Raw genomic sequence first — 24,235 nt, 5'->3', positions numbered from 1 at the left:
ATAGTTTTTGCATAGTTTTTCTTTATTATGCAGTTCTTCCTTTCCCCTCCAGAGTACGACTTCTGAGGTCAAATGCTTCTCAATATTTATGGACTAAGAGAACTCCTGGACATGTATTAGTCATGTAATTAAAACATCTTCTGAAAGGTCAGATTGAAAATTAAGCTAGCACAGATGAATTGCAGTTGTCCTTCTTCATACTTCACGTATTCTCCCAAGGTAAAACCCATAACCCAATTATTGCAACGAGTGAGATAAGATGATAAATCAAAAAAAAAAAAAAAAGTTCCCTATTTCATCTGCAGCCTTTATTTCCATGTAGTTTCTTCACCAGGCTTCAACTCCCTGTGTGGAAACAAAAATACAGAGGAGAGACTAAAATTGGGATAATTTTTGTTGAACATTTACTAATAAATGTAATTATTCTACAATACCTTAATTTTGAGAGTGATGTATAAATTTAATTTTCCTTGCAACTGTTGTCAGTTAAAAATTGTTCAGTATTGATACACTTCCTCTTTTGTTTCCAAAGCTTCAAGGTATTGAGTCCTCTTAACTCCCATTCATTTAAATGAAAGCTTGACACTGCTGACCTCTAAGGAGTTAACACACTTTCTACATAATGGGATCCAAAAGGAAAAAATCTACTTCTTTTAAATACAAAAATTCATTACTTTAGTGGGAAGAGAACTAGGGTGTGAAAGAAGAGGGGATTTTTGCCAGAAGCTGAAATACCAGCCCCACTTCCCCAGCAACTGCAGTAACAAAGGTGCCATGGGGTGGATTATGTCATAAACTTACTTCCTTAACTAATTCAGGTGAGACCAGAGTTAAAAAAAAAAAAAGAAAAATCCACCTGCAAACTGATAATAACATTTTCGGTTCATGCTAAGCAGCATGATTTTTTTTCCTGTTGTTTTGTTAACTCTCCAGTCTAATACAGAATTAGAAGTGATAGAGCTGAGCCAATGCATTAAATTATCTGAATTCTCCCCCAGAGGTCAGCCAGTAAGCCCAAACTGATCAGTGTCTATAATCACATCCTTCAGTGAAGACACAGCAGTTGCCAACATAAATGTATTAATTTTAAAAAACTTGGTTATTATTTTCAAATGACACAGATTTATAAAAGTACTTAGTGATCCTTTCTTTCATGACTAAGATGGCTCCTAAAGCCCCAGTTGTCAGGGGGCTTTAGTAATCTAAAACCCTTCCTGAATGCTTGCTGAAATTTTTAGGCCTTTCTTCCCTTTAACATTTTGACACGGATGGGGCTTTTTCATACTTAAGACTCTCAAAAAGGGCAGAGAAGCACTTTGCAAAATAACATAAAACAGACCTTCTATATAATAAGCTCTTGTTTCTGAAGGCAGCTAGTTTTTCATCATTCACTCTGTCCAGATAGCATCCAACCACAAATCCTAAGGGAACAAGGATGTGAACCCAGTGATCACGCAGAGCTTGGGCAAAATTCACCATGGCTGCTAGAGAGAAAAGCGTAACAGAGGAGGGTTATTAATAATACTGATAATACTGTTGCATACCTGGCATCTTTAATCTCACTTACTAGGATCCTACAATAGCAGAATAAAACTCGAGGGCCATCAAACACTTCCTACAAGACACATGCTGTTCTCAAATCCTTACAGTTTTCTTGGAAATAATCCTAACTCGGCCCTGGGGAATAGAGTTTTATCCTAAAATGTGAGAGAACCACAACACGTCTTTTAAGATATCCCTGGTGAAATAGTTCTATTTATATGTTCTAGAGTAACTTACCCATTAAAGTTACTCTAACAAATGCGTTTACCTCCTAAACTCCTGTAGACAGACACTTTATTACCTGTAACAAGACTGAAGTTAAGCTGTACATTCAGTGGTGAACTGACAGGCAAGGAAGAAAGGGCATTTCTAAAGCCCAGCGAGCTTCTACAACCTAAGCAAGGCTAATATTAACGTCTTGTGGCAAGTTCTAAGATACACCACGGAAGTCACAGCTGCGAGCTCAGAGCTACATACTAGTCCCAGAGAACGGACAGAACCGACGCCGCTGCTCGCACCCCCCAAACCGCAGGCGGCCGCCATGGCGGCTGGGGCCGGCGCTCACGACAGTGATCCAGGAGAGGGCCCTGCCAACCTCCCGGCTCCGCTGCCCCTAGCCTGCCTGCGGACCCCACCGTCGCCCGCACGCCCGTGCCCGCAGCGACAAGACGCTATAACGCCGCGGGGCTGAAGGGCGCTCCGGCCCCTCACGCTGAAGGGCATCCCGCCCTGTGTCCCGGCCGAAGGGACAGGGGACAGGGCGAGGCGCTCCCGGGGAAGGCTGACGCCGGGAACACCGAAACTGCCCCTCAGCAGCTCCCGCCCCCCGCAGCCCCCCCGTTACCGTTCCTAGCTGCCGCCGGGCCCCGCGCAGCGGCCACACCAAGGGCAATGGGCAGCAGGCGGCGCGAGCAGGCCGGGAGAGCCCACCGCCCGCTCAGGGAGAGGGGGAGGAGGACTGCACCCCCCGGCAGCCTCGCGGTGGTGCCGTCCGTTGCCCTTCCACCTTTCCTCTCCTTCTCCCCGCCTACCGCGGAGTGGTGGAGGGTATTGCGCGGGCCGGAAGCGGCGGCCGCGCGCCCCGGTGGGCTTGAGGGAGGCCGGCGCGCGGGCGGAGCTCGGGGCAGGCGGCGGAGGCGGCTGCTCGGCGGGCAGCGCTGCGGGCCGCGGTGCGGAACGGAATGCGCCCCTGCGCGGGGAGCCGGTCTCGGGCCGGGGCCGGGGCCGGGGCCGGGGCCGAGGCTGGGGCCGAGGCTGGGGCCGAGGCTGAGGCTGAGGCTGAGGCTGGGGCTGAGGCGTGAAGCGCTCAGCTTTATCCTAGCCGAGCTCGCTCTTCTCGTCCTCCTTTTCTTCTGGGGACTGGAGTGGGCGCAGGGCTTGCTCGCTTAATGTCGGGCCCAGTTGGCGAGGCTTATCTCCTCAGGGTCAGGCCGCTGTCTTGGCGGTGGGGCGCTGGAGCCGCCGTGCGGAGCTCCCGGCCCGCCCCGTGCTGGATTCCAGCTCGGGCTGGGCCCCCCTCGGACAGTCGCTGGGCTTGAGGGGCCGAAGCGTTGGATGCGCCGTGTCCGAGTGCTCCTGTCCGGCCCTCGGCAGGGAGCTGCTACTGTTAACTGTGCTGTTCTGAGTGATCCTTTTTATTTTAATAGTAAAAATATCCTCTTTCTAATAACAAAACACCTACAACGATCAAGTTAATATCCGAGGCTTAATAAATATTCCGTAGCTGTTAGCGTGAGTTTTCTGAGAAATGAATGAAGTTAGGCCTAAATAGACTTTTGCTTTGGCTTAGGCAATGAAACGTTTTCTTCCCCCATTCAGATTAGTTCTGTTGGAGGTTAAACACTTGGGAGAGGAAAATGACATCGATTATCAAGTTGACTACGCTTTCAGGAGTGCAGGAGGAATCTGCCCTTTGCTATCTGTTGCAAGTAGATGAATTTCGTTTTCTTTTGGACTGTGGCTGGGATGAAAACTTTTCTATGGATATTATAGATTCTCTAAAAAAGTAAGTAGTTCAGTTCATACACTTGTTTTTAATAGGTCTGAAAAGTTTTTGAAATACCATGCAATGGTATGTGTATGGTGATGTGAAATCCAAAGCAAGGAGCTTTGATGCAAGCATTGATTGCAAGGTTAGGGCTGAACTATGGCAATTCCTGAAAGAAACTAAGCTTTGTGATGTGTTTTTATAGGTATACATTTTTAGCGTTGACACACTTGTAGTGTTTGATGTCTTAACTAAGAATTGTTATGTAGTTAGGATAATTTATAAATTTTTTTGAGTCTTATCTGTGAAGCAATCAGATAAAATCCCTTTTTAGTAACAACCATTGAGAAGAATGTGTGTGCCCCAGTTACAATGTGAGGGAACAAAAAGCTTTCAGCCCTGCTTGTATTTTCACTTGTTGCGTATGTTTTATGCCCTTAAGTTTTTCAATTATGCTAGGTAGTAAGCTTTTAGTCTGATTTTTATTTTGTGCAACACTTTGCAAGGAAGAAATACTCTGTTTTTAAATGAATAACCCCCCCCAAATTCATGTGCGCTTTTTCCTAAATAAAGTTTTTGACTTTTATGTTTTTAAAGAAATATGTTTTGATTTTATCCTTATCAATTTGAGTATTGTGTCTTTGGCCCAATGGGTTTTTCTCACCAGAAGAAAGCTGTAGTCTGTTTTGGGTTTTAGGCATATAAACAATTTGTAGCATGTCTGCACTGGTAATATTTTTGGCCCCTCAGTTAATGCACTTTCTGGTGTCCAGGTATATATTAAGGTCTTTCTAGTCAAGAATTTGACGTGAAATGTATGTCTTCCAGACCTTGAAATCATGTTTTCAGAATTCATTTGCAGTTTTAGTACTTGAACATTTGGAAATATCTGTAACTTTTAAATGGTGATTTTAAAAACTTCGTTCTGAACTTGGAAGGATTTATGTTTTCTTGTTTGGCCTTCAGGCTGTGTATGTATTCTCAAAATAGCTGTAATAGGGAGTATATAACACCATACAGAACTCTTTTCGCCAACTTCTGTTGTCCTCTTTTTGTAGACATGTACACCAGGTTGATGCTGTTCTTCTTTCTCATCCTGACCCTCTACACCTTGGTGCGCTTCCATACGCGGTTGGAAAAATGGGGTTGAATTGTGCCATTTATGCAACTATTCCTGTTTATAAAATGGGGCAGATGTTCATGTATGATCTCTACCAGGTATGTTTAAGTTGATACTTTCGTATGCAACATCGATATGGTAGAGTGCTCAGGTTCTTGAATGCTCCATACTTCTTATTTGTTTTAGTCCCGCCATAATACCGAAGATTTCACACTCTTTACATTGGATGATGTAGATGCAGCCTTTGATAAGATACAACAGCTGAAGTTTTCTCAGATTGTGAACTTGAAAGGTAAAGTTGTCACCCAAGTTTCACTAAATGATTTTTAATGACTGTTGTCTTTCACTAAGAGTTAAAGTGTCTTTTTTTTTTTTTTTTTTTTTTAAAGGGAGTCAGTTTTGACATGTGCATTTTGCAGGGCTGATGTCAGTAGCCTTTTATCAATCTATATCAGCTGAACATTTTCCTCAGTAACGGTGCATGGAAATGGGTAGAATTTCCACTTAATGAGGATGAGGTCATGCCAAAGCATATTTAGACCTTTTTTCCTCTTTGTTTTTGTAAGTCTTCCTGCTATTGTCTCAAAGCCAGTACTCATGCCTAGTGGTAGATAGCTCAGAACTCTTCAATAACTAGTAACACAAAGGAAAGCTTTCTAGAGAATGAATAAGTTGCAGAGGTTAAGTTACAGCATGTGGATGACTTAAAAGAGGGGGTCTTCACTGGCTCTCTATGATATTCAGTGTAGCTTATTGCTAGGAGCTGTGGCATCCAGAAGATCAGCAGCTTCTCACTCTTGTTTAATTCAAAGATCAGAATGAATTGGAAACCCTGTTCTTGAACAGACACATACAAGCTAACCACCAGCAGCTTGTCTCAGATGCAGTATCTCCCAATTCCTGAATGCTGCTTGCCAAAATACTTGCCCTGTAATTTCGAAAACAGAAACGGGATGCCATCCTTGAAAGGCTGCTGACCCTTTCTCAAGATACGTGTAGCAAGGCTATGTTTGTGCTGCCAACTTTTACATCTTAAAAGTAATCTTAGTGAACCACTTTTTCTAGAGTGTTTCTTAAAAAACCTTCTTTTTCATATTTAGCGTAAGTTGATTTGAAAAGACTCGATGGATGCATCTAAGAAGATAATGTATGTTTTAATTATTATTAAAACTGTGCACTTCTGTTCAAGTTGGTGGCATGCAGTGAAGTCAGTGAGTAATAGTCATGAGTGGTCTCATTTTACTCTGGCAACAGTACAGGTTAGCAGCAACATCAAGGAGCAGCAATGCATTAAAAAAGGCATTAAGTACTGAAAAGATCCATCATCCCTGACTGCAGCACATGAACACTTTTCCCGGTTTGATTTGCATATTTGTCATTCTGAAAAACTTCCCAGTTTGTGTAATGTGTATGTGTTTTTGTAATTACTTAGGCAGCCAGTGATATAGTAAGCATCTTGTGTTGCCCTAGAGAGGGGTCTGTTTTGCACCAGAGTACCCGCTTTCCTGTGATATTTTTGTTACGTAATTTACTGTTGTTTAGGTCTACAGTTAGAGCAGCTCTTAGTGCCTCTCAGTATCAGTGGGGGAAAGAAGTGATCTTCACTTTCTTTTTCTGGAGGCTGAATAGAAGTGTACCGCAAAAAATTTCGAAGTTACTGGCTACATGGGAAGGACAGATATGTTACTGATTTTTTTCATACTTCATTTGACTTTTTTCCCCCAGTAATAATTTTGGCCTGCAGTTGTTCAGAATTACTCACTTATTCAGAGTAATGGATGTTAATACATGTATCTAAAATATTGAAAACTTCTGTAGGCAAAGGACATGGTTTGTCAATCACGCCATTGCCAGCTGGACACATGATAGGAGGCACAATCTGGAAGATTGTCAAGGATGGAGAGGAAGAAATTGTTTATGCAGTTGATTTCAACCACAAGAGGGAGATGTAAGTTTAACATAGCAATACGTATTAAAAGTTGTGTTAGATGTACATCATTTAGTGTATGATAAGCAGGTATAGAATAGCAGTGCCTTTCCAGCTCTATGAGAGCACTAATTTTACTTGTATTCAGATTAATCAGTCTGAAACAAGCATTAACTCTGGATTTCTATATTCCACTCAATTTTATTTATTTGTAAGATTGAAGCAGGAAACATTCTGCTCCTGAGGGGTTTGATTTCTGTACATGCAGGTATCTGGAAGCTAGCTGCCTTATTTTTTTTTTCTTATAAAACAGAAATGCAAAAAAGTGAGATTTTGCATTTTTTCCACAGTCATCTGAATGGATGTTCCTTGGAAATGCTGAGCAGGCCTTCATTACTTATTACAGATTCATTTAATGCTACTTATGTACAACCCAGGAGGAAGCAAAGGGATGAACAGCTACTGAGTATGTATTGTGTTTGGGCTTGAAAACAGCAGTAATGTGATTCGTTAGCTACTGTCAGTTGTTTTTCTATGAGAAATTCCTCAGCATCCAAACTAAGAACCTTTATTAAAATGTAACAAATTTTCAATTGCTCTTTTCTGGTCATACTGATCCTTTGGGTTAAACATTTTCCTGAAAATAATAAAACATACTTGAAAACAGTGTATTTCACCCAGTATCTAACTAATTAACTGTTAACTAATCTCTTAAGGGATTTTTAAATGACCTTTCTCAGCACATTCTTTTTTTAAACATCCTTTTGGTTTTATTTGGTTGTTTTGGGTTTTTGGTGTGGTTTTTTTTGGGGGGAGGGGGGTGTGTGTGTGGTGTTACTTTTTTTTTTTTAATAAAAAAAAAAAATAGTATCAAGACAGTGAGATCTTCAGAGCTACGAAGAAAACTCCAGTTCCCTTCGATATTGGTGGAAATGTGGCTTTGGATCTCTTGAAGATTAATTTACTTCTGTGTTCAATATGCTTTGATTATGATTGCTAGTGGATATAACAAACAAAAACAAGCTACAAACATCCTAATTTTGGTTCAAAGTATAAGTAGGCTTTTGTTTTGTTTTTAATTCTTCTTAGCTAATGTTTTGGAGACATTGCGAGGTGATGGCAATGTGTTAATAGCGGTGGATACAGCAGGCAGAGTTCTGGAGCTTGCTCAACTCCTTGATCAGATCTGGAGAACGAAGGATGCAGGATTAGGAGTCTACTCCCTGGCACTTCTGAATAATGTCAGCTACAATGTAGTGGAGTTTTCTAAATCACAGGTTTGTTCTGATTTTAAAATGCAATTGTGATGAGGGTAATGGAACATGTATGCAAAAAGATGTTTAACTGTAAAGGATGAGTAAATACTGGGTGTTGTCCTCTTTCTACAGTGCGTGTTTGTGTCTCAGATCTTTCGACGAAGTGACACAGAATGCAGTCATGGCTATGAGCGTGTTTCTTAATACTCATTTTTGTTTTTATCACAATACTAATTAGCATCGTTTATAACTTTAAGAAGAGGAGTTAAAGTACTTGCTTCTGTGTTGTTTATGCTCAGCATTATTTCTGCACTTGCCAAGAGGCATGTTTCAGGTGCATATTTCATCCTGTACTTCCTATCAGGTTTGTACCTTATTGTAGAACTTGTATTCTTATAAATAACTTTCTCTTAATGCATATTTTAGGTTGAATGGATGAGTGACAAGTTGATGAGGTGCTTTGAAGACAAGAGAAACAACCCTTTTCAGTTCCGCCATCTCTCCTTATGCCATAGTTTGTCTGATCTGGCACGAGTGCCGAGTCCAAAAGTTGTTCTTGCCAGTCAGCCTGACTTAGAGTGTGGGTTTTCTAGAGATCTTTTCATTCAGTGGTGCCAGGATTCCAAAAACTCTATAATTTTAACCTACCGCACTACACCTGGAACATTAGCACGATTCCTGATTGATAATCCTTCTGAGAAAGTTATAGATATTGAGGTAAGTGGTGTCTGTATATCTCAGTGATTTTACTGTGGGCCATCTGAGGCAATTTGAGCAAAACTGAGCTTATTTCCTTTTTTGACCTACGGAAAACACTTCTAGTGGCAGAGGGAAATCTGAAATCAGTATGTTGCATCCTTACCCAATTGTGGATAGACTTGGATAAAAGTGAGTCTCATACTAGGAACAGCAAAATGCTTTTTGGTGGTATGGCAAAACGAATTCTTCATAGAGATGAGCATGAAGTTGCTTTTAAATATTTATCTTTAGAAAACACTCTGGTATTGTTATAATAGAAGAAATTCTGCTTGCAATTGACATACAGATCACAATATACGATGGGTTATTCTTGGCAGAAAATCATAGAATTATTTAGATTGGAAAAGACCTCCAAGATTGAGTCCAACCATAAACCCGTATGGGTTTCTGCACCCCACCAGCCACCAGTTGTAGCCACCACCCTGCAGCTCCCCAGCTGCCCTCTCCAAAATAAGATTCAGTTTTATAGTCAGAGTTGCAACCTGTAGCCCTTCTATGGCTGCTATTGCACCATGAAGTAGCACATATACCAGCTCCTCTACCCTGGCAGGATCTGGCCACTTGTTGAAAAAAGAGGTCAGACCCTCAGCTGGCTCTAGATCATGCTAGCAGCACTAACTTTAATGTGGGATGTCGTAGTCCAGCAGAATTTCTGGCTTACTACTTTTCCACGGGAAAAAAAAAGTAAAAAGGGGGGGAAAAATGTCCCTGACCATTTTTGTATTCCAATTCCTATGCCAGTTTTGGATAAAGGAAGAATAAATTCAAATTATAATATATCCCCTCCATGAATTGGAAAGATAAGTAAAAGTTAGGAATTAGGACACACTTAATTGTTATTCATACTTTAAAATTATTTTCAGTAATTTGTATACCTGTGTCTACTTCTCTCGGTGTAAGCATTGTCAGTTTATGGGAGTCCCTTGTGATCACCATGGTAATTACAATCCTGATGATGCAGCTTTGGTTTAGTTTTAGGTTGGATTGGAAGCATTGAATTACAGTATTAGACTATTACTAGAATTCAGCATTATTCAAAGTGACTTGTACTCTGATTTGATTTTCAGTAAACAAGAAATAAAATTTACTATTATTTTGCTTGCTAGTATGACTTTGCCAGGTTCTTCTGGTTTGGTGAGGGTAGATTTAGATTAGATATTAGGAAGAAGTTCTTTACTGTGGGGCCCTGGCACAGGTTGCCCAGAGAAGTTGTGGCTGCCCCATCCTTGGAAGTGTTCAAGGCCAGGTTGGATGGGGCTTTGAGCAACCTGGTCTAGTGGAAGGTGTCCCTGCCCATGGCAGGAGGTTGGAACTAGATGATCTTTGAGGTCCCTTCCAACCTATGATTCTATGTTGTAGTGATACAAGAAATAAATACTGCTTATCTCAGAGTATTTGCATTCCCTTGTTGGAGAGAGATTTCCTGAAGATGTTTTAAGAAATTTTTGTAAAGCTAATTGATTTTAATACTTTTAGAAATGCTTTTCTGTTAAAGTAGAATCTACTAATAGGTAACATTGTCATGATTTTGCTATACTGACGCGCCACACATTCGCATAATCTTGCATTGTATGTGACATACAAGTTGTACTTGCCCTCGGTACTTAAATACGAATATTCTTGTCAGCAGCGTGTAGGAAGGGTATTAAAGTCATGTCAGCTACTCACATAATACTAATTTTAATCCTATGCAGTTGAGGAAACGTGTCAAGTTGGAAGGAAAAGAACTTGAAGAATACCTAGAAAAGGAGAAACTAAAGAAAGAAGCAGCTAAGAAGTTAGAACAGTCTAAAGAGTAAGTATACTGGCTGTTCTTGCATTTGCTGTTATGGTCAGAGCTGAGATTTCTCTGTGAACATTCTGCTCTTCAACCGTTTACAGGGGTAAATGAAAAACATAGTTTTGATAGACTTGTCTGAAGGCACAGAGGAATTGGGAGTAGATATCTTTAATCTGGTGTTATGATAGACCTGTTTCATTTGCCCTTTGACTGTGAGCTCTTTCTCAGATGCAGAAATTGCTCTTGTCCTTCGTTAGTGTTACGTTAACTGTTATTTTCCAATCAGAGTGTTTATGTAACATTAAACCTGAATGAAAAAAATGCTAGGTTTTTTGGAATGTCATTTCAGGGCAGATATCGATTCTAGCGATGAGAGTGATGCTGAAGAGGATATTGATCAGCCAACTGTGCATAAGACCAAACATGATTTGATGATGAAAGGTGAAGGTAGCCGGAAAGGAAGCTTCTTCAAGCAGGCAAAGAAGTCTTATCCAATGTTTCCAGCCCCTGAAGAAAGAATTAAATGGGATGAATATGGCGAGATTATCAAGTATGTGGTGGGAATGCATACTGACATGTAGTAGCTATGAAATACTTCAAAAATAGAAGTAATAAAAATTACAATTTTGTCTCTTTTGCACCCCTCTTGCATGCTCTTTCAACCACAGTTAGGATAGTTTGCACTAAGTCTCACAGGAAGCTCATGATAGGTTTGAAGCTGCAGAGTCCTGATCCTTGGCCTGTGTTCACACCTGTTTGGATGTGTTTCCACTCCAGATTTTTTTTTTTTTTTTTTTTTTTTTTTTTGAGAAAAGTTTCGTTTTGTTTTATAACTTGGACTATTTTTCTGCATTAAATTACACATAATTTTGATAAATTTATAATGATGGGAAAGAATATTGTTAATCCTTGAAAAATCTAGCGATTTTTGGTTTTTTTGTGTAAGGAATACTTGCTAGAAAACCTCAGTTTTGCAGGATTTCCCAAGATACCAAGGTTCTTTAAGATAGGAAGGTGATATTTTCCAAAATGAGCTCTGTTCAAATATGGAAATATTGAAGGCAGTTGTTGGCAATAAAAATTATAAAACATCTAAGTAGTAATAGTCAGCATTGTTTGTTTTTTTACATCATGTAGTGCTTTGGTTTCACTGTAAGACTGTTAAAAGCAAAATGCCTTTCATTCTTTAGACCTGAGGATTTTCTAGTTCCAGAACTTCAAGCAACAGAAGAAGAAAAAAGCAAATTAGAATCTGGTTTGACAAATGGAGAAGAGCCTATGGACCAGGATTTATCAGATGTTCCTACCAAATGTATTTCTGCTACAGAATCGATGGAAATTAAGTGAGTGACTTTGTTGTTCTTGTCAGTTCTGCTGGAATGGTGGCATGGGTACGGTGCAAATTGGGTAAAAGGCTAGTTTGGAATTAAGGAAGTGGGAAAGGGCTTGCTTTTTGGTTTGGTTTGTTGTTTTGGTTTTGGTGTGCCTCCTCCCCCTGTCCCCCAAGTTAAGTTAGTTTTTTACTAGGCTTTCCTGGGGCGTGATACAGAGTTTAATGATTCCCCTCTCAAAAAATTCACAGTTTGTTCCCTGTCTGATGGAGAGAAGTGAAAGAGGAAGAACAGACAATAGTATGTTAGTATAGATACTCAAATGTTCATTTATCATATTATTAAATATGAACTTACTCAAATATGCTTATCATGTTTTGGATAACTGTGAGTGAATTTTGAGAACTTATAGTGTTAAATGCACATACACGCTGATATTTGACAATTCTGTATTTTACTGACTGATAATATATCTTGTACTGGCAGCTTTTGCTGATGTAGAATAATTTCAAGATATATTCCATTTTTAAATGAAATATTTTGGAGCACTTGAAGGTTTAATCTTTTAAACTAAAAAATGATGTTCTTGGGCTTTTTAATTCAAACTAGAGCCAGAGTTACATATATTGACTATGAAGGACGCTCAGATGGCGACTCAATTAAGAAAATTATTAACCAAATGAAACCAAGACAACTGATCATTGTCCATGGACCACCTGAGGCCAGTCAGGACCTTGCAGAATGTTGCAGAGCTTTTGGTGGAAAAGATATTAAAGTTTATATGCCAAAACTACATGAAACTGTAGATGCAACCAGTGAAACTCACATTTACCAGGTAAGGTAGTGGAATTTGTTAGTTGTGTAACTACTAGCTTTAGTTTGTTTTTCTGTTTGAAGCTTTCTGAACAGATGAAGTGCAGTTGAGACATAGAATTAGAAAATAATAGGTACAAGTGGGGTATCAGAATCCCAGTGTCTTTTTATCGGGCTGTGCTGCAGATGGATAGTTGTAGTATCCTGCATACAGCTTCATTCTGGTATGGGGATTGTGCACAATCTCATGTGAATAACAGTCTTTCAGAGTAGGGCTTTATTTAATGGATTAAGGTCCTGGAATGCACCAGAGTAATCAGGGTAAGGTAATGTTTTGGTCACTTTAGAATCTGATATTTATGACATCCCTTCTTACAATAAAACATTAATTGCTTTTTTTTGGAGGGTTGAAATTTGGAACTGCTGTTCAGTAACCTAAATGTATCTATAGAAACTTTCCTTACATTTACTACAGCCAACTGAGGAACTTCTTGGCCACAAAAAAAGATTTCTGATCTTTTAAAAGGAATTGATTGCTCTTGCTTTACGTTTAACTCAAGTTTGCAGTCATATAGGTTCTTTAAAGGTATTGATCTTCACTCCTTTTGAGTAACACGAGGGTTATACAAATTGTATTCTGCAAGTATAGACTATCTTGCCTTGCTGATACCAGTTCCTTCCTTTCCTGCCCCAAAAGAGTATGAATCAAACCTATGTGGAGAGACAGTGAGAGCAAAACTGCCTTTTTTTTGTTTTGGTTTGGTTTTTTGTTTCTTTGTTTGTTTTAAAGCTTAAAATAAGAATTCTGTGTTTTCCATCAAACTAATAATTCTTTTTAATTTTGTGCAACCCAGGTCAGATTAAAAGATTCTCTTGTCAGCTCCCTTCAGTTCTGTAAAGCCAAGGATGCTGAGTTGGCTTGGATAGATGGTGTTCTGGACATGCGGGTTTCGAAAGTGGATACTGGAGTTATTTTGGAAGAGGGGGAGCTGAGGGAAGATGAAGACTTAGAGATGCAAGTGGATGTGCCTTCTTCAGATTCTAGTGTCATTGCACAACAGAAGGCCATGAAAAGCCTCTTTGGTGATGATGACAAGGAGATGTGTGAGGAGAGCGAGATCATTCCTACTTTGGAACCTCTGCCACCCCATGAGGTACAGAAGTTACGCTGATTTGTGCTTCTTTTTTGAAGAGCTCTGTATTCATTTGACTTTTTCTAGTGCCTAGAGGTTGATACTCTGATCTTACTCAAATGAAAGTCTAACTAAAACTGGATTTTCATCTTTGGTTCTCTTTGTTAAACCTGGTACTGTTCTTTGTTCGTAACAGTGCATAGCATACAGTACTACCTATTTATGAAGATAAGATTTGAATTAGTGTTTTTCATATTTGTAGTTAGTACTTGCAGATTTGGAAATTAGTTGGCATTTAGTCACTCTTGGATTTCGTTATGTTTTGTTGATGCTATGGAATATACTTCATGTTCTTGAGATACAGATCTTTCGAAATTCATATGTCTCCTCTGGTAGTGACTTGAGACTTCTATAAATTTATCTTTACTCTTAAAGTACTTTGCATGTGAGTAGATAGTATTTTTGTCTTTTCATTGAATGATTACAATGCCTTCTAATCCTAGAATTGCTTTTTAAGATACTCTTGCACAGTCCTAAATGTAGTCTGTTCTAGGAGCTAGATAAATGAAGAGACAACTCTAAAGTCCGTTCAGAATTCATGACAACTATCATAGAAGTATGTACTGATAAGCAGTACAGCTCACTGCAGCTCTGTCCCTGGCATAACATGGCTTGGAAGAGGGATCTTCAGTGACAGCTTTCCCTTTGTCTTCAATATGTGAGCAGAGAAAGAACATTTTTTTTTTTTTTTTTTTTTGGTGCTTTTACTTGATGCATAACTTGTGAGGCTTTCCTGTCCTGGAGGTGTCTCGCTGCAGGTGAACAGAAATAGAACCAATCTTCTCATTTGTAGTCCTGTAGTCAGGGCCACACTGCTGCCAACACAATGATGAGGAGATCTTGGGAAAAATGGAAGGTATTTGGTAGCAGAAGTATTAATTGTGTGTGTGTTGTTTAAAGGTTCTTGGACATCAGTCTGTGTTTATGAATGAGCCAAGGCTGTCTGACTTCAAGCAAGTTCTCTTGCGAGAAGGTATTCAAGCTGAATTTGTAGGAGGAGTGCTTGTGTGCAACAACCTGGTGGCTGTTCGTAGGGTAGGTGTTCTGTGTATGAAACTCTTTGGTGAATAATGGTCCAAATTCCACTAATGAGAAACTCAATTTTAAAAGTTATACATTGAAACATGTCTTTTGTTTCAGACTGAAACGGGGCGCATTGGATTGGAAGGCTGTCTCTGTCAAGACTTCTATAGGATAAGAGACCTTTTATACGAGCAATACGCTATTGTCTAAGGAAAGTGCTGCAAAGATGTTTTTACTTGAACTTTTGAAGACAGTGGGGACTTCTCCCAATTTTGACTTTTTGTAGTTTTCTAATTTATACAGGCGAAACCTAATTCCTAAAGAACAATTAACTACCCTGAACATGTAAATAACTGCTACTTGTCATTCTTCATAAATCTGTTGGTACATTCCATGTTGTTGACTTTCAAACCGTTGCTGTCTCCCACGTAAGACACAGTAAATGAGTTTATGATTATGAATCCTTCTCAGGAAAGGTTCAAATTGTCAGAATGTGTTTTGGCTTCATAGATTCCCTGCCAAAGAATACAAAATACAGCAAAGTCATTCTTCTGTCCTAAAATAAGATTAGATGGGGAACCGTGGGTTGCTTTGGTTTTGTACTTTTTGGGTCTTGTGCGGTTGGGGTTTTTGGTTTGGTTTTCTTTTGTTTGGTTGAGTTTTTTTGATAACTCTGATTTAGCAGGACAGTCAAGTGTCATTTGTTTGTTTTGTTTGGGTTTTGTTCATTTAAATGGAGGTTAGCTAAAGGACGTTTTTAATAGCCGTTTGAAGCTAAACTTGTTTAACTTTCCACCAGTGTTAATCTGACTGCATCTTGGTGTTGCATCTGCTCCTACTGATTTGAGCCAGAACAGCATTTCATATTCTATATCAAAAAATTTACTGTGGAAAGGTACTCTAAGATGACTGGATAATATTGTCGGGCAGTTTAAAATCCAATAATTGTGTGCTTCAGTGTAACTTCTGTGCAGACTTACAGAATTCACAACTTCAAGCTTTTGCAAAATTATGCCAACTATAAGATCTTTTCTGAGTTCTGACTTTAATACTTTCAAAGTCTAAAGGCTTTATCCATGCAGTGCTGTTTGTTCAGAGTGCCATGAGCCAAGTTCAGGAAGATCCTGTATCTTGAAATCTGACTCATGTGATGTATTTAATGGTTTTGTGCCATGTTTCATTCTACTTGCATGTTTTGTGCCATTTTTCATTCTAGTTGACAGTGGGATTTACTGTAGCTGCTGATGCTGGGAATTGACGTTTTTAGGTGAAAATGAGCACAGTTTTGGGCGCCTTAATTTCTCAGAAACGAACTTACGCAAGCAAATGGCCTCTTCAGAGTTTATTTAATACTTCTTTTCTCTGTCCACATGTGAACCATCAGCTTTGGCAGCAGAGCATTGCTTGCTTGTTTTTACATACAACAGCAATGTAATACGTGCTCTCTGTGTGTATGTTTAAATAAAACCTTTTGAAAAAGTGGCAAAAATAGCCCTGTGGGCTTTCAGTGAAAAGATAACTTACTGTGCCATGTATTGCTGAGAAATAGTTTTCTCTCTGATCTACAGGCTATTCTGTTTAAAATAGTAACTTAAAACTGAAGACTGTGTTAAAACAAAACAAAAACAAAACAAGCACTTGCTAGAACTATATGCTAAAAATGTAAAAACCTCAAAAATTGAATGCTCAGTGACAACGTATTTTGTTACACAAAGCAAATCTTGGCTAGGTATGACTGAATGGCTCAATGTGCTGCTTTTTTATTTTTTTTAATTTATTTTCTGTTTCATTGACAGCCACAACTTCATAGAAATGCTCCGGGGTTGTAGCTGGTTTGTAGCAATGCTATTTAAATCTATACAATATTGGGTGCTTGTTGGTTAATACTATTGTATTGTTGCTGATACTAATGAACTTTTATAAAGTGAGTTATTTTGTACGTGATTATATTGGCCTTAGGACTTTTAACTTGAGAGCTTAGTGTGGGCAGAGATCACGCATACCTGCATGCAATATACTAATAAAGAAAAAATCCCTTAGGAAATAAAAATAGTGCTGTTCTTAAGAAAAGGATAAAGACAAGACAGTACGATCATAAATATCTCAGTTTTGGTTTTTTAACCTGTTGATTCAAATCCAGCAGTTTAAGGAAAGTTTAGGTTACTGGTCACTAAAGTTTCCTGTGTTCTGATAGAGGAGAATCCTGAATTAGTGCCATCACTGAGGAATAGGCTTAAGCCTTTGTGTGAGCAGACCAGCTAACTGTTCTTTTTCAGTCTATTCAGCATAAGTGTGGCTTGAAATCAGACCTAGAAAGCTGATATGCAGGGCTTTCTAGTCATGTGAGGGCTGGGACTAGGGAAAGTTGAGTTTTTTTGTGGACAATTTGGTGGTGGTCTGTAGTAAGCACATGACAGGCTGCATATGTGCTGTGGGGCAGGTGTGCTCCTTGGCGATGCTTTCATTACTTGTGGAACTGAAGCAAATTCTCGTGAATTTTGCAGTCCTCTGTTAGCTCTCAGATTATTGTTTTTCTGTTTGGTTGGTTGTTTTTTTTTTTTCCCCTCCTTAACTGTGATTAACTTTAAACAATAATTGAACTTCTCTGTGTAATCTTCAGAGTTATTAATCTGGTTCTTGTTTGTATCTGAAATGAAAGATTCATTTCCCCTTACCTCCACAAAATGTCAGTGCTGCCATGGACTGTAAGCTGTATTCTCTGACTTCTCCCATTTCTTCACTAGGAGTAAGAATTTGATAAGGGGTACCACTTTTTTACTCTTTGCTGTATTGCTTTTGAGGCCAAGAATATTAACTTCAAGTCAAACCTAGTTTTGGTACTTACTTTGACCATTCAAAAGTATTTCCTTCCAAGGGCCTTGGATAATTTGGATTCCTTAGCTAAGAAGAGCCAGAGGCATGTAGAGAGGCTGGAAAGGCAGAAACTTGCCTTCTCCAACCCCCAAAGTCTGTAGTAGTCGTGGGTAAATCCCAGCTATCTGTATTTTCTTCTTCCTGTGCCTATATAGTAGGATATGAAGATGTATTCCAAAAGATTAAGGGAATGTAGAGGCAGAACTCTTTAATAATAAAAAAAAATTCTAGAATTGTTAAGCTGTTCCAGTTGTCTAAACATAGCTTTAACCTGAAGTTAAATGACTTTGTGGGCGACAGTCTCATTTTTAATCATTCTACTTTGACAGTATGTACTGGAGCTGAAAATCTATCTTCTTCTCCTTCCCTGAGCAGTGTTTAGACTTAACCATATCCACGTTTCAAAATAACGGAAAGGTGGTATGCCCTGCATTCAGTCAGAGACTGAAACAGTCTCATAAGGGCACTTGAGATATATTTGGTGGTAGAATTTCCTTGGAAATATAGGAATTCTCCTGTGTATGTGTTAGCTTTTAATCGCAGTCAAACACTATTAATCTGGAATAAACAAGCAAAAAGATACCCTCCCAACACCCACACCCCCCCCCCCCCAAATAATTGTTACAGATGTTGTACCCTAAACCACTTACATAGTACAGAGTCAAGATTTCATTGATAAGGCATATGACATGTATTAATGTTTTGGTTAGGAAAAGGGAGTGTAGTGCCTAGGGAAAACACTTAAACCACTAACATTTTTGAGACTTTAGCAAAAGAAATCTTGCTGTCAGGATCTGAACATGGCACAATATTCTGTTTGATAGCTTTTACAGATATTTTCATAGTTTTATAAAGGTGGTGCTGGGGAAGATACTGCAGTCAAATCTGATGAAGTATCTAGTAAACAGAATGTTAGGTCTTGACCTGAAAACTGTATAAGGAACTGATGGTAGTTCAAAGTGGGTTCATGAATCTAGATCAAATAATCTTTAAAACTGCCTGCTGAAATTTATTTAAAAAAATGCTTCAAATAGTCTTAAGTCTTCTCTGAGACTCTGATTGGAAAAGGAGTATGACACAAAGATCACAATTTACATCACTAGGATTTATTTTGTAAATGGGAGTCCATCGTGTGGCTTGTTTCCTCCAAGTACAGAATAGGGTAAATAGCCAAAGTTTATGTGAGCAGTATTCATCATAAAAAAAGAGTACTTCTGTTTCTTCCAGTAGAGTTGAAAACTTCCATTACAATAACACAATCTTTTATAGAAACTCATCTTCCAGGAAGTTTGCCAGCAGGGCAGATATTTCACTGAATGTTTTAGGTGGTCTAAAATTGCATCCTCACTGCACGATAAGCAGTATATATTGTGAACTGTTACTGCTTAACCAGTATTAACCAAGGGATGAAAGAGCATGTTGTCTTAGGGTTTCTAAATTGTTTACATTAGTAAAATTCTTGATTTCTTGTCCTAAAAGGTGTCTCAGTGTTTCTGACAGAGAAATTCTGAAGAGCGGTTGCAGTTCACCTGGTAAGTGATCACTCCTTTCAGCTCAGTAACGCTTGCTCACTGTGGTAGAAGAGGAATACAGAAGTAGTAATTAAAATATCTATTAATTGACAAGTATGTTTTCTTATGCGTAGTGAGAGTGTGGAGGTTGAATAAATATGGGAGATATTAAGATACAGGAGAACTAGATTGTTTTGTGCAGTGTACCTTATGTTTTACTCTTCTCGATAGGTTATATATTACCACTGTGGTAGGAAGTAAATGAAAAAGACTGCATTTTTTTTTTTTTTTTTTTTTTTTTTTTTTTTTTTTAGTAGAACTTCAGTAGCCCATGTGGCAGTTTTTCAGGTAAAGAAGTATCCATAGAAACTCAAAACATTATGAAGAAGCAAGTTTGGTATATGAGCTTTAAGTGGTAATAACCTGCCTGTTGTTGCATAATCCTCTTAGTTGATGCCAGCTGGATCTGTGGTTCAACAGCTGAATGATAATGAGTTAAGCATCTGCCAAAAAGTATAGTTTCTAATCTGGTATTCTCAAATTTTGATAACGAGCAAGTACACAATTTCAGTTGTGTAAATATTTTTCATTTTCAGTGCAGTTTTTCTGTAGTGCTAAAAACTTCTCTAAAAAGTATTTTTGACTATAGTTCTAAAGAAATTTGCAATTATGGTAAATTCTGTTAAAAAGAAAAAAATCCAAACCACAAATTTTTTGTCCATCTCAGCCTAAGGTTGGTACCAGTTTTTGTAAAATTGACTTCGGAAAATTTTGGAAATCCAATGGAAAGAGTTCATCATGTGATCACTGTGGTGCCCTTGCTGGTATTTAAGGTGTAGAAATTAAAGCATAATTAATGTGAAGTAACAATGTCAGAACTTTGCAGCTAAGTAACTTCCATCTTCAATGTGTTAAAGGATTTTCTTAGGTACAACCAAAATTGTTTCCTTTGTTTATGGCTAATCAGTTTATAGGAATATTTAGGTGTCAGTTATGAAGAACAAACTCTTAGCAACAGAACTGTTAAGCAGCATCACTTGGAGTGATCAGTTTCTCAAGCTGGTGGTTTCAATACCTTCTTAGAGTTGTCACTTAACTCATTTGCCTTGTCTGCAAGGAGTCTGGTTTAGTTGTCTCAGCAGTTCTAAACCATAATGTTGTGACACAGCACAGTCATTTTCTAGACTGCTTTCCAGCTATGTAAGTGGGAACAAGAACTCTAATCTAGAGTGAGCCAGCTTAGATCACTGAGAATTAGTTCCTGCAAAGAAAAAAAGATTAATAGCTTTGAAGTTGAAAGCTGACATTGTATTGGGGTTTGTTTAAGGTTGTAGCTTTATGTAAAACCATTGCAGTTAATCTAATCTGGAAAAACTACTGCTTCCTCTCCAGATTTTTATATTTTTGTAGAAAGAACAACTGGCTTCAGAAGTGACTGGCCAGGTATGAGTGGTAAGACTTTGCCTGACCTTATGTTTTACAGTAATTGCTGCAAAGTTAATTGGTTTTTTGTTTTGGTTTGGTGAGGTTTTTTTCCCTCTTTCAAATCCATCTGGATAAGTTTTATAGTACACGCATTTCAGCTGTTACTACCAGCATTTCTCAGAAATGGTTCTGAAGCAGGTAAGTAATAGGTCTTTATCAGTAGTAACACTCAAATTGTATAGAAAAATTCTACAGGATTTTGAAAGATCCTTAAAAATAAAAAATAGAACTTAGTCATCACTAAAATTCAGTAGGCCTAGCCGTCAGCTGTTTAATTTCTGTGTTTGCTAGTACACAGTGACAGAAACAGGCTTAACTATTCAAGTTAAAAAAAAAAGAAAGGTTACTCACATTTAGCTAACTGGTCCATTGCTTATGCTTCAAAATAGGAACCTGAAAAATGTTTTCATGGTGTAGTTTATGTAGCAAGAAGTGATGGACATACGATAATATTGCCACCTATTGTGCAATTTTACCACATGCCCGGGGCAACAGTTGGAGCTTATCTAAGTAATTATATATATTAGGACAATATTGTTGTGTTTTCTGTTGTTTTCAGGGAACTTGTTTAGCTGCTATGGAGAAAAACCCCTGAGCTTGATGTGATCAATACTTCATAAATTAGTGGCAGGTGCTCTGCAAGCCATAATGATGAACTATCCTTGAAAATCATGAGGGAATTATTTTTTGCCATTTTGCAGCTCCTGAAGGAGTTGCACAGCTGACAGAGCATATTGCCCGTCACCATGCCAGACTTGGCATTTGAAAGCCTGCCAGATTGCTCTGTGCTGTTGTGCTAGCCCATGGGTCAGCGATTTGCAACAGTATGAAGATAGTAAATGTTTTAATTTTTTGCTCTTTGTAGGATCAGATGAGTTAGCACTACATTTATAAAGAGCCCAATCTGTTTTCTGAACCTGCCAGGTACTTGTGCTGTGTTTCTTGGGTAGGTTAGCCCCCGTACTGCAGGAATCTATAGAGGAACTACATTCTTGATACTAAAACTTCTATTAGTATCTAAGTTTGAAGTCACTCTGCTTTTCATGTTTTATGTAATTTTATTATGCTTCAGCATTTCTTTCATAATCTCCCTGATTTTACTAATGCACAATATTGCAAAAGCAGTATAAAACTAGTCAACAGACTAAATCATTTGTGCATCTCTAAACCTCTTATGCTGATTAAAAGTGTTAAGGCTATTAGTATTTTTTTTATGTAACTGGATCTAAATTTAGTTTCTGTTGCAGTCAAAAACCATGCTGGTATTGCAAACGGTGATCCTAATCTGCTTTCTCATGGAGTCGATGGCAACAGTTCTTCAGCCCAGCTTTTGTGTTTCTGTGCACCGATGACTTGAATAGTTAACATTGTGTTTATCGTAGACATTCAGTAGTGGCTTTTCATAGTTCTGATTTTGCTTCCAGAAGTATCCACACCTTCCAAACTGAATAGCTGTAGGATAACTGCATGACAGCCTCATCCTGCAATCATTCTGTGTAGCCTGTTCTGACTGTGTTAACTTAATTATTATGAAAAAGCCATAAAGCCATGCCATCATATGTTAATGACTTCATTTCTTTCAATATTGTGCATTGCCTTTGGTCAGTCAAGATGCATAGTCTTAATTTCACATGTGCACGAGTTCTATGTCATAGCTGACAGCTTGCTGTAAAAAGCCAGCTTTGAAGGAAAATAAAGACTGCACTGGTAACTGAGCTATTAAAATAGATAGTGAAGGAAGCCATTGGCTTTGTGTTCAAGGAACACGTGGGAAAGATTGAACATTTGACTGCTAGCCTTGCTGCTATTTATATATACAAATGAGTGCCTTTGAGCTGATGTACAGAAATGTGTGATTTACACTTTTTTTTTTTAGTATGACATTGAAGCTTCTTTTTTCTAACGCATGTGTACAAGATCTCAAAACCACCTAGAGGCTGCGTTGCATGAGATGTATATATGAGCTTATATACCTAAGAGTCAGAATTTGAGTGCTTCACGCTTCTGGTAATTTTACTCATACATTTGAAGGACTATTGAGCTAATTGTTTTTTAAGAAAGAAATAGCTTCCAAATTATGCAGTTATTTTTTTCATCCGTGAATGGAATTTTCTTTTGCTTGTCTGAACATGTGCTCTAACAGTTCTGAAACTGTTCTAACTGGGAGGGGGATAAGTTTTCTTTAAAGTTGAGCTGCCTAAAGAAACTAACCATCCCCTTGAGACTGGGGAATGATATCTACCGTGGTATTCTTGGTTTGGAAATAAAGTATGGATGGAGTGAAGAAAGAGCTTTAGACATGTTCTGCTTTGCTCAAGAGGGTCATGGATGTCTTGTCAACTGTTCCCTGTAGAATTAGGCATGAGTTTAAGATTAGGGAGGTGAACTGGAGAGCTTTTCTTGCAAATCTTTTGGTGTCTGTAAGCCTGTCATATGAGAAGAACGGTATGTTTTTCTACAGGATAAAATTAGGTTAGAATTACAAATAGCATCAGAGTGAGTTACACTTATTCATGGATCACACAGAAGGGTGTGCAGGTCTACAGGTGGTATACGAAATGTTTTCTGCTGGGTGGTTTGACCGACTTGATTTATAGTTTAGGTTATGAGTAAGAACATGATTAGGGGGACCATTACAAATCTAAATGACTCTTTTTTTTTTTTTTGAGTCTCATGGTGAGAGAAGCTAGAATGAGGTTTTTGTTTCGTTGTATTGATCGTATCATTCTGATGCTTAATAGTTCGGAAGATAGTTCAGTCGTATGCAGTGTAATTCCATGAAATCCAGAATTAAAGGGAGCTTTTATAGTTGGGCTCCTAAATGTTGCAAGATCTTCCCAGTATTCAATGCGTTTTTGTTATGATATTTTTTTTTTTTAATACCTTGAGCTTTCTAAAATCATGTTTAAAACACTACTGATTTCTTAAAGATACACTTCTGTAAGCCTCGATTTCTTATTGCAGGTGCTCTGCTGCGTTTCTATGGATTGTGGCTATAAAAAGGGCAGATGCATTGAAGTTTCTGAACAGGGTATTGCACTTTGAAAGTCTCTATGTACAAGTATAAAGTCTGTCTTCTTTCAGCAAGGCAGAACACTGCTTATTGCACAGGGCTTTGACTTCCTTCATGTGACTGATGAGAACTGCTGAAGTACAGCATTATTTTGAAAACTCAAGTCAACTGCTTGGCTTTGACTCCAAGGTCTCTGTTTCATTGTCTAGCAGATTTGTAGCCCTGGAGTTGGTAACTAGCGGATGGCTCTATGCAAGCAGCTGAGATTTAGCTAGCAAGGCACTTCTGATGTCTAGTCTCATTGGATGTCTATCTGTGCTGACAAAATTATATGCTTCAGGGAGGACAAGGGGGAAAAGATGGAAGTGGTGAAGATGGGCGGATTCCTACTTGGTTGTCCAATTATGCTTCTGTGGAATATGCCCAAGAATTACTTTCTGGATCCTCAGCTTCACCCTGGTTGTGTTTGTAGTTATGCTAAAGTGGAGTATTATCTCCTCAAGGACAGGCAATTTTTCTCTTTTCTAAACTGGATCTGTGCAAGTATTCCTCTCTTTGATCTGCTAAAGTGTGTTGGCAGAAAAGCAGTTAATCTTCTGCTAACACCAGGTATGTTGTTTA

The 24,235-nt window shown here is 38.6% G+C and overlaps 2 protein-coding genes across 5 annotated transcripts; one reads left to right on the top strand and one right to left on the bottom strand.

The window, feature by feature from the left end:
* Position 1: 1 nt before the first annotated feature.
* Positions 2-2,717, bottom strand: NDUFB1 (NADH:ubiquinone oxidoreductase subunit B1). Of its 2 annotated transcripts, none has more exons than XM_030481808.1 (3): positions 2,387-2,717; positions 1,340-1,484; positions 2-345 (listed from the first exon to the last, which is right to left on the bottom strand). In XM_030481808.1, the coding sequence occupies exons 2-3, from the start codon at positions 1,477-1,479 to the stop codon at positions 309-311; spliced, it is 177 nt and encodes a 58-aa protein (XP_030337668.1). In that variant the 5' UTR covers positions 1,480-1,484; positions 2,387-2,717; the 3' UTR covers positions 2-308. The 2 variants fall into 2 exon arrangements, with proteins under 2 accessions (XP_030337668.1, XP_030337669.1); XM_030481809.1 differs by having other exon boundaries at positions 1,340-1,481; positions 2,387-2,648.
* Positions 1,896-19,083, top strand: CPSF2 (cleavage and polyadenylation specific factor 2). Of its 3 annotated transcripts, none has more exons than XM_030481793.1 (15): positions 2,562-2,711; positions 3,361-3,547; positions 4,588-4,747; positions 4,836-4,941; positions 6,468-6,597; positions 6,927-7,042; positions 7,666-7,853; positions 8,259-8,549; positions 10,286-10,386; positions 10,721-10,921; positions 11,562-11,714; positions 12,312-12,537; positions 13,370-13,669; positions 14,609-14,743; positions 14,849-19,083. In XM_030481793.1, the coding sequence occupies exons 2-15, from the start codon at positions 3,399-3,401 to the stop codon at positions 14,939-14,941; spliced, it is 2,349 nt and encodes a 782-aa protein (XP_030337653.1). In that variant the 5' UTR covers positions 2,562-2,711; positions 3,361-3,398; the 3' UTR covers positions 14,942-19,083. The 3 variants fall into 3 exon arrangements, with proteins under 3 accessions (XP_030337650.1, XP_030337653.1, XP_030337651.1); XM_030481791.1 differs by lacking the exon at positions 2,562-2,711 and adding an exon at positions 2,968-3,261 and having other exon boundaries at positions 14,849-16,675; XM_030481790.1 differs by having other exon boundaries at positions 1,896-3,547; positions 14,849-16,675.
* The last annotated feature ends 5,152 nt before the right edge of the window (positions 19,084-24,235 follow it).

Source organism: Strigops habroptila, chromosome 4 (assembly GCF_004027225.2).
Source record: "Strigops habroptila isolate Jane chromosome 4, bStrHab1.2.pri, whole genome shotgun sequence".
In the NCBI taxonomy this organism is placed as follows: domain Eukaryota; kingdom Metazoa; phylum Chordata; class Aves; order Psittaciformes; family Psittacidae; genus Strigops; species Strigops habroptila.
This window is presented reverse-complemented; position numbering and strand designations above follow the sequence as displayed.

Coding starts and splice junctions, on each gene's coding strand:
- NDUFB1 (XM_030481808.1), bottom strand. CDS start 1,479: ATGGTGAATTTTGCCCAAGCTCTGCGTGATCACTGGGTTCACATCCTT. Junction 346..1,339: donor AAGAGCTTATTATATAGAAG/GTCTGTTTTATG, acceptor GTTTCCACACAG/GGAGTTGAAGCCTGGTGAAG.
- CPSF2 (XM_030481793.1), top strand. CDS start 3,399: ATGACATCGATTATCAAGTTGACTACGCTTTCAGGAGTGCAGGAGGAA. Junction 7,043..7,665: donor AAGGGATGAACAGCTACTGA/GTATGTATTGTG, acceptor AATTCTTCTTAG/CTAATGTTTTGGAGACATTG. Junction 10,387..10,720: donor AAGTTAGAACAGTCTAAAGA/GTAAGTATACTG, acceptor ATGTCATTTCAG/GGCAGATATCGATTCTAGCG.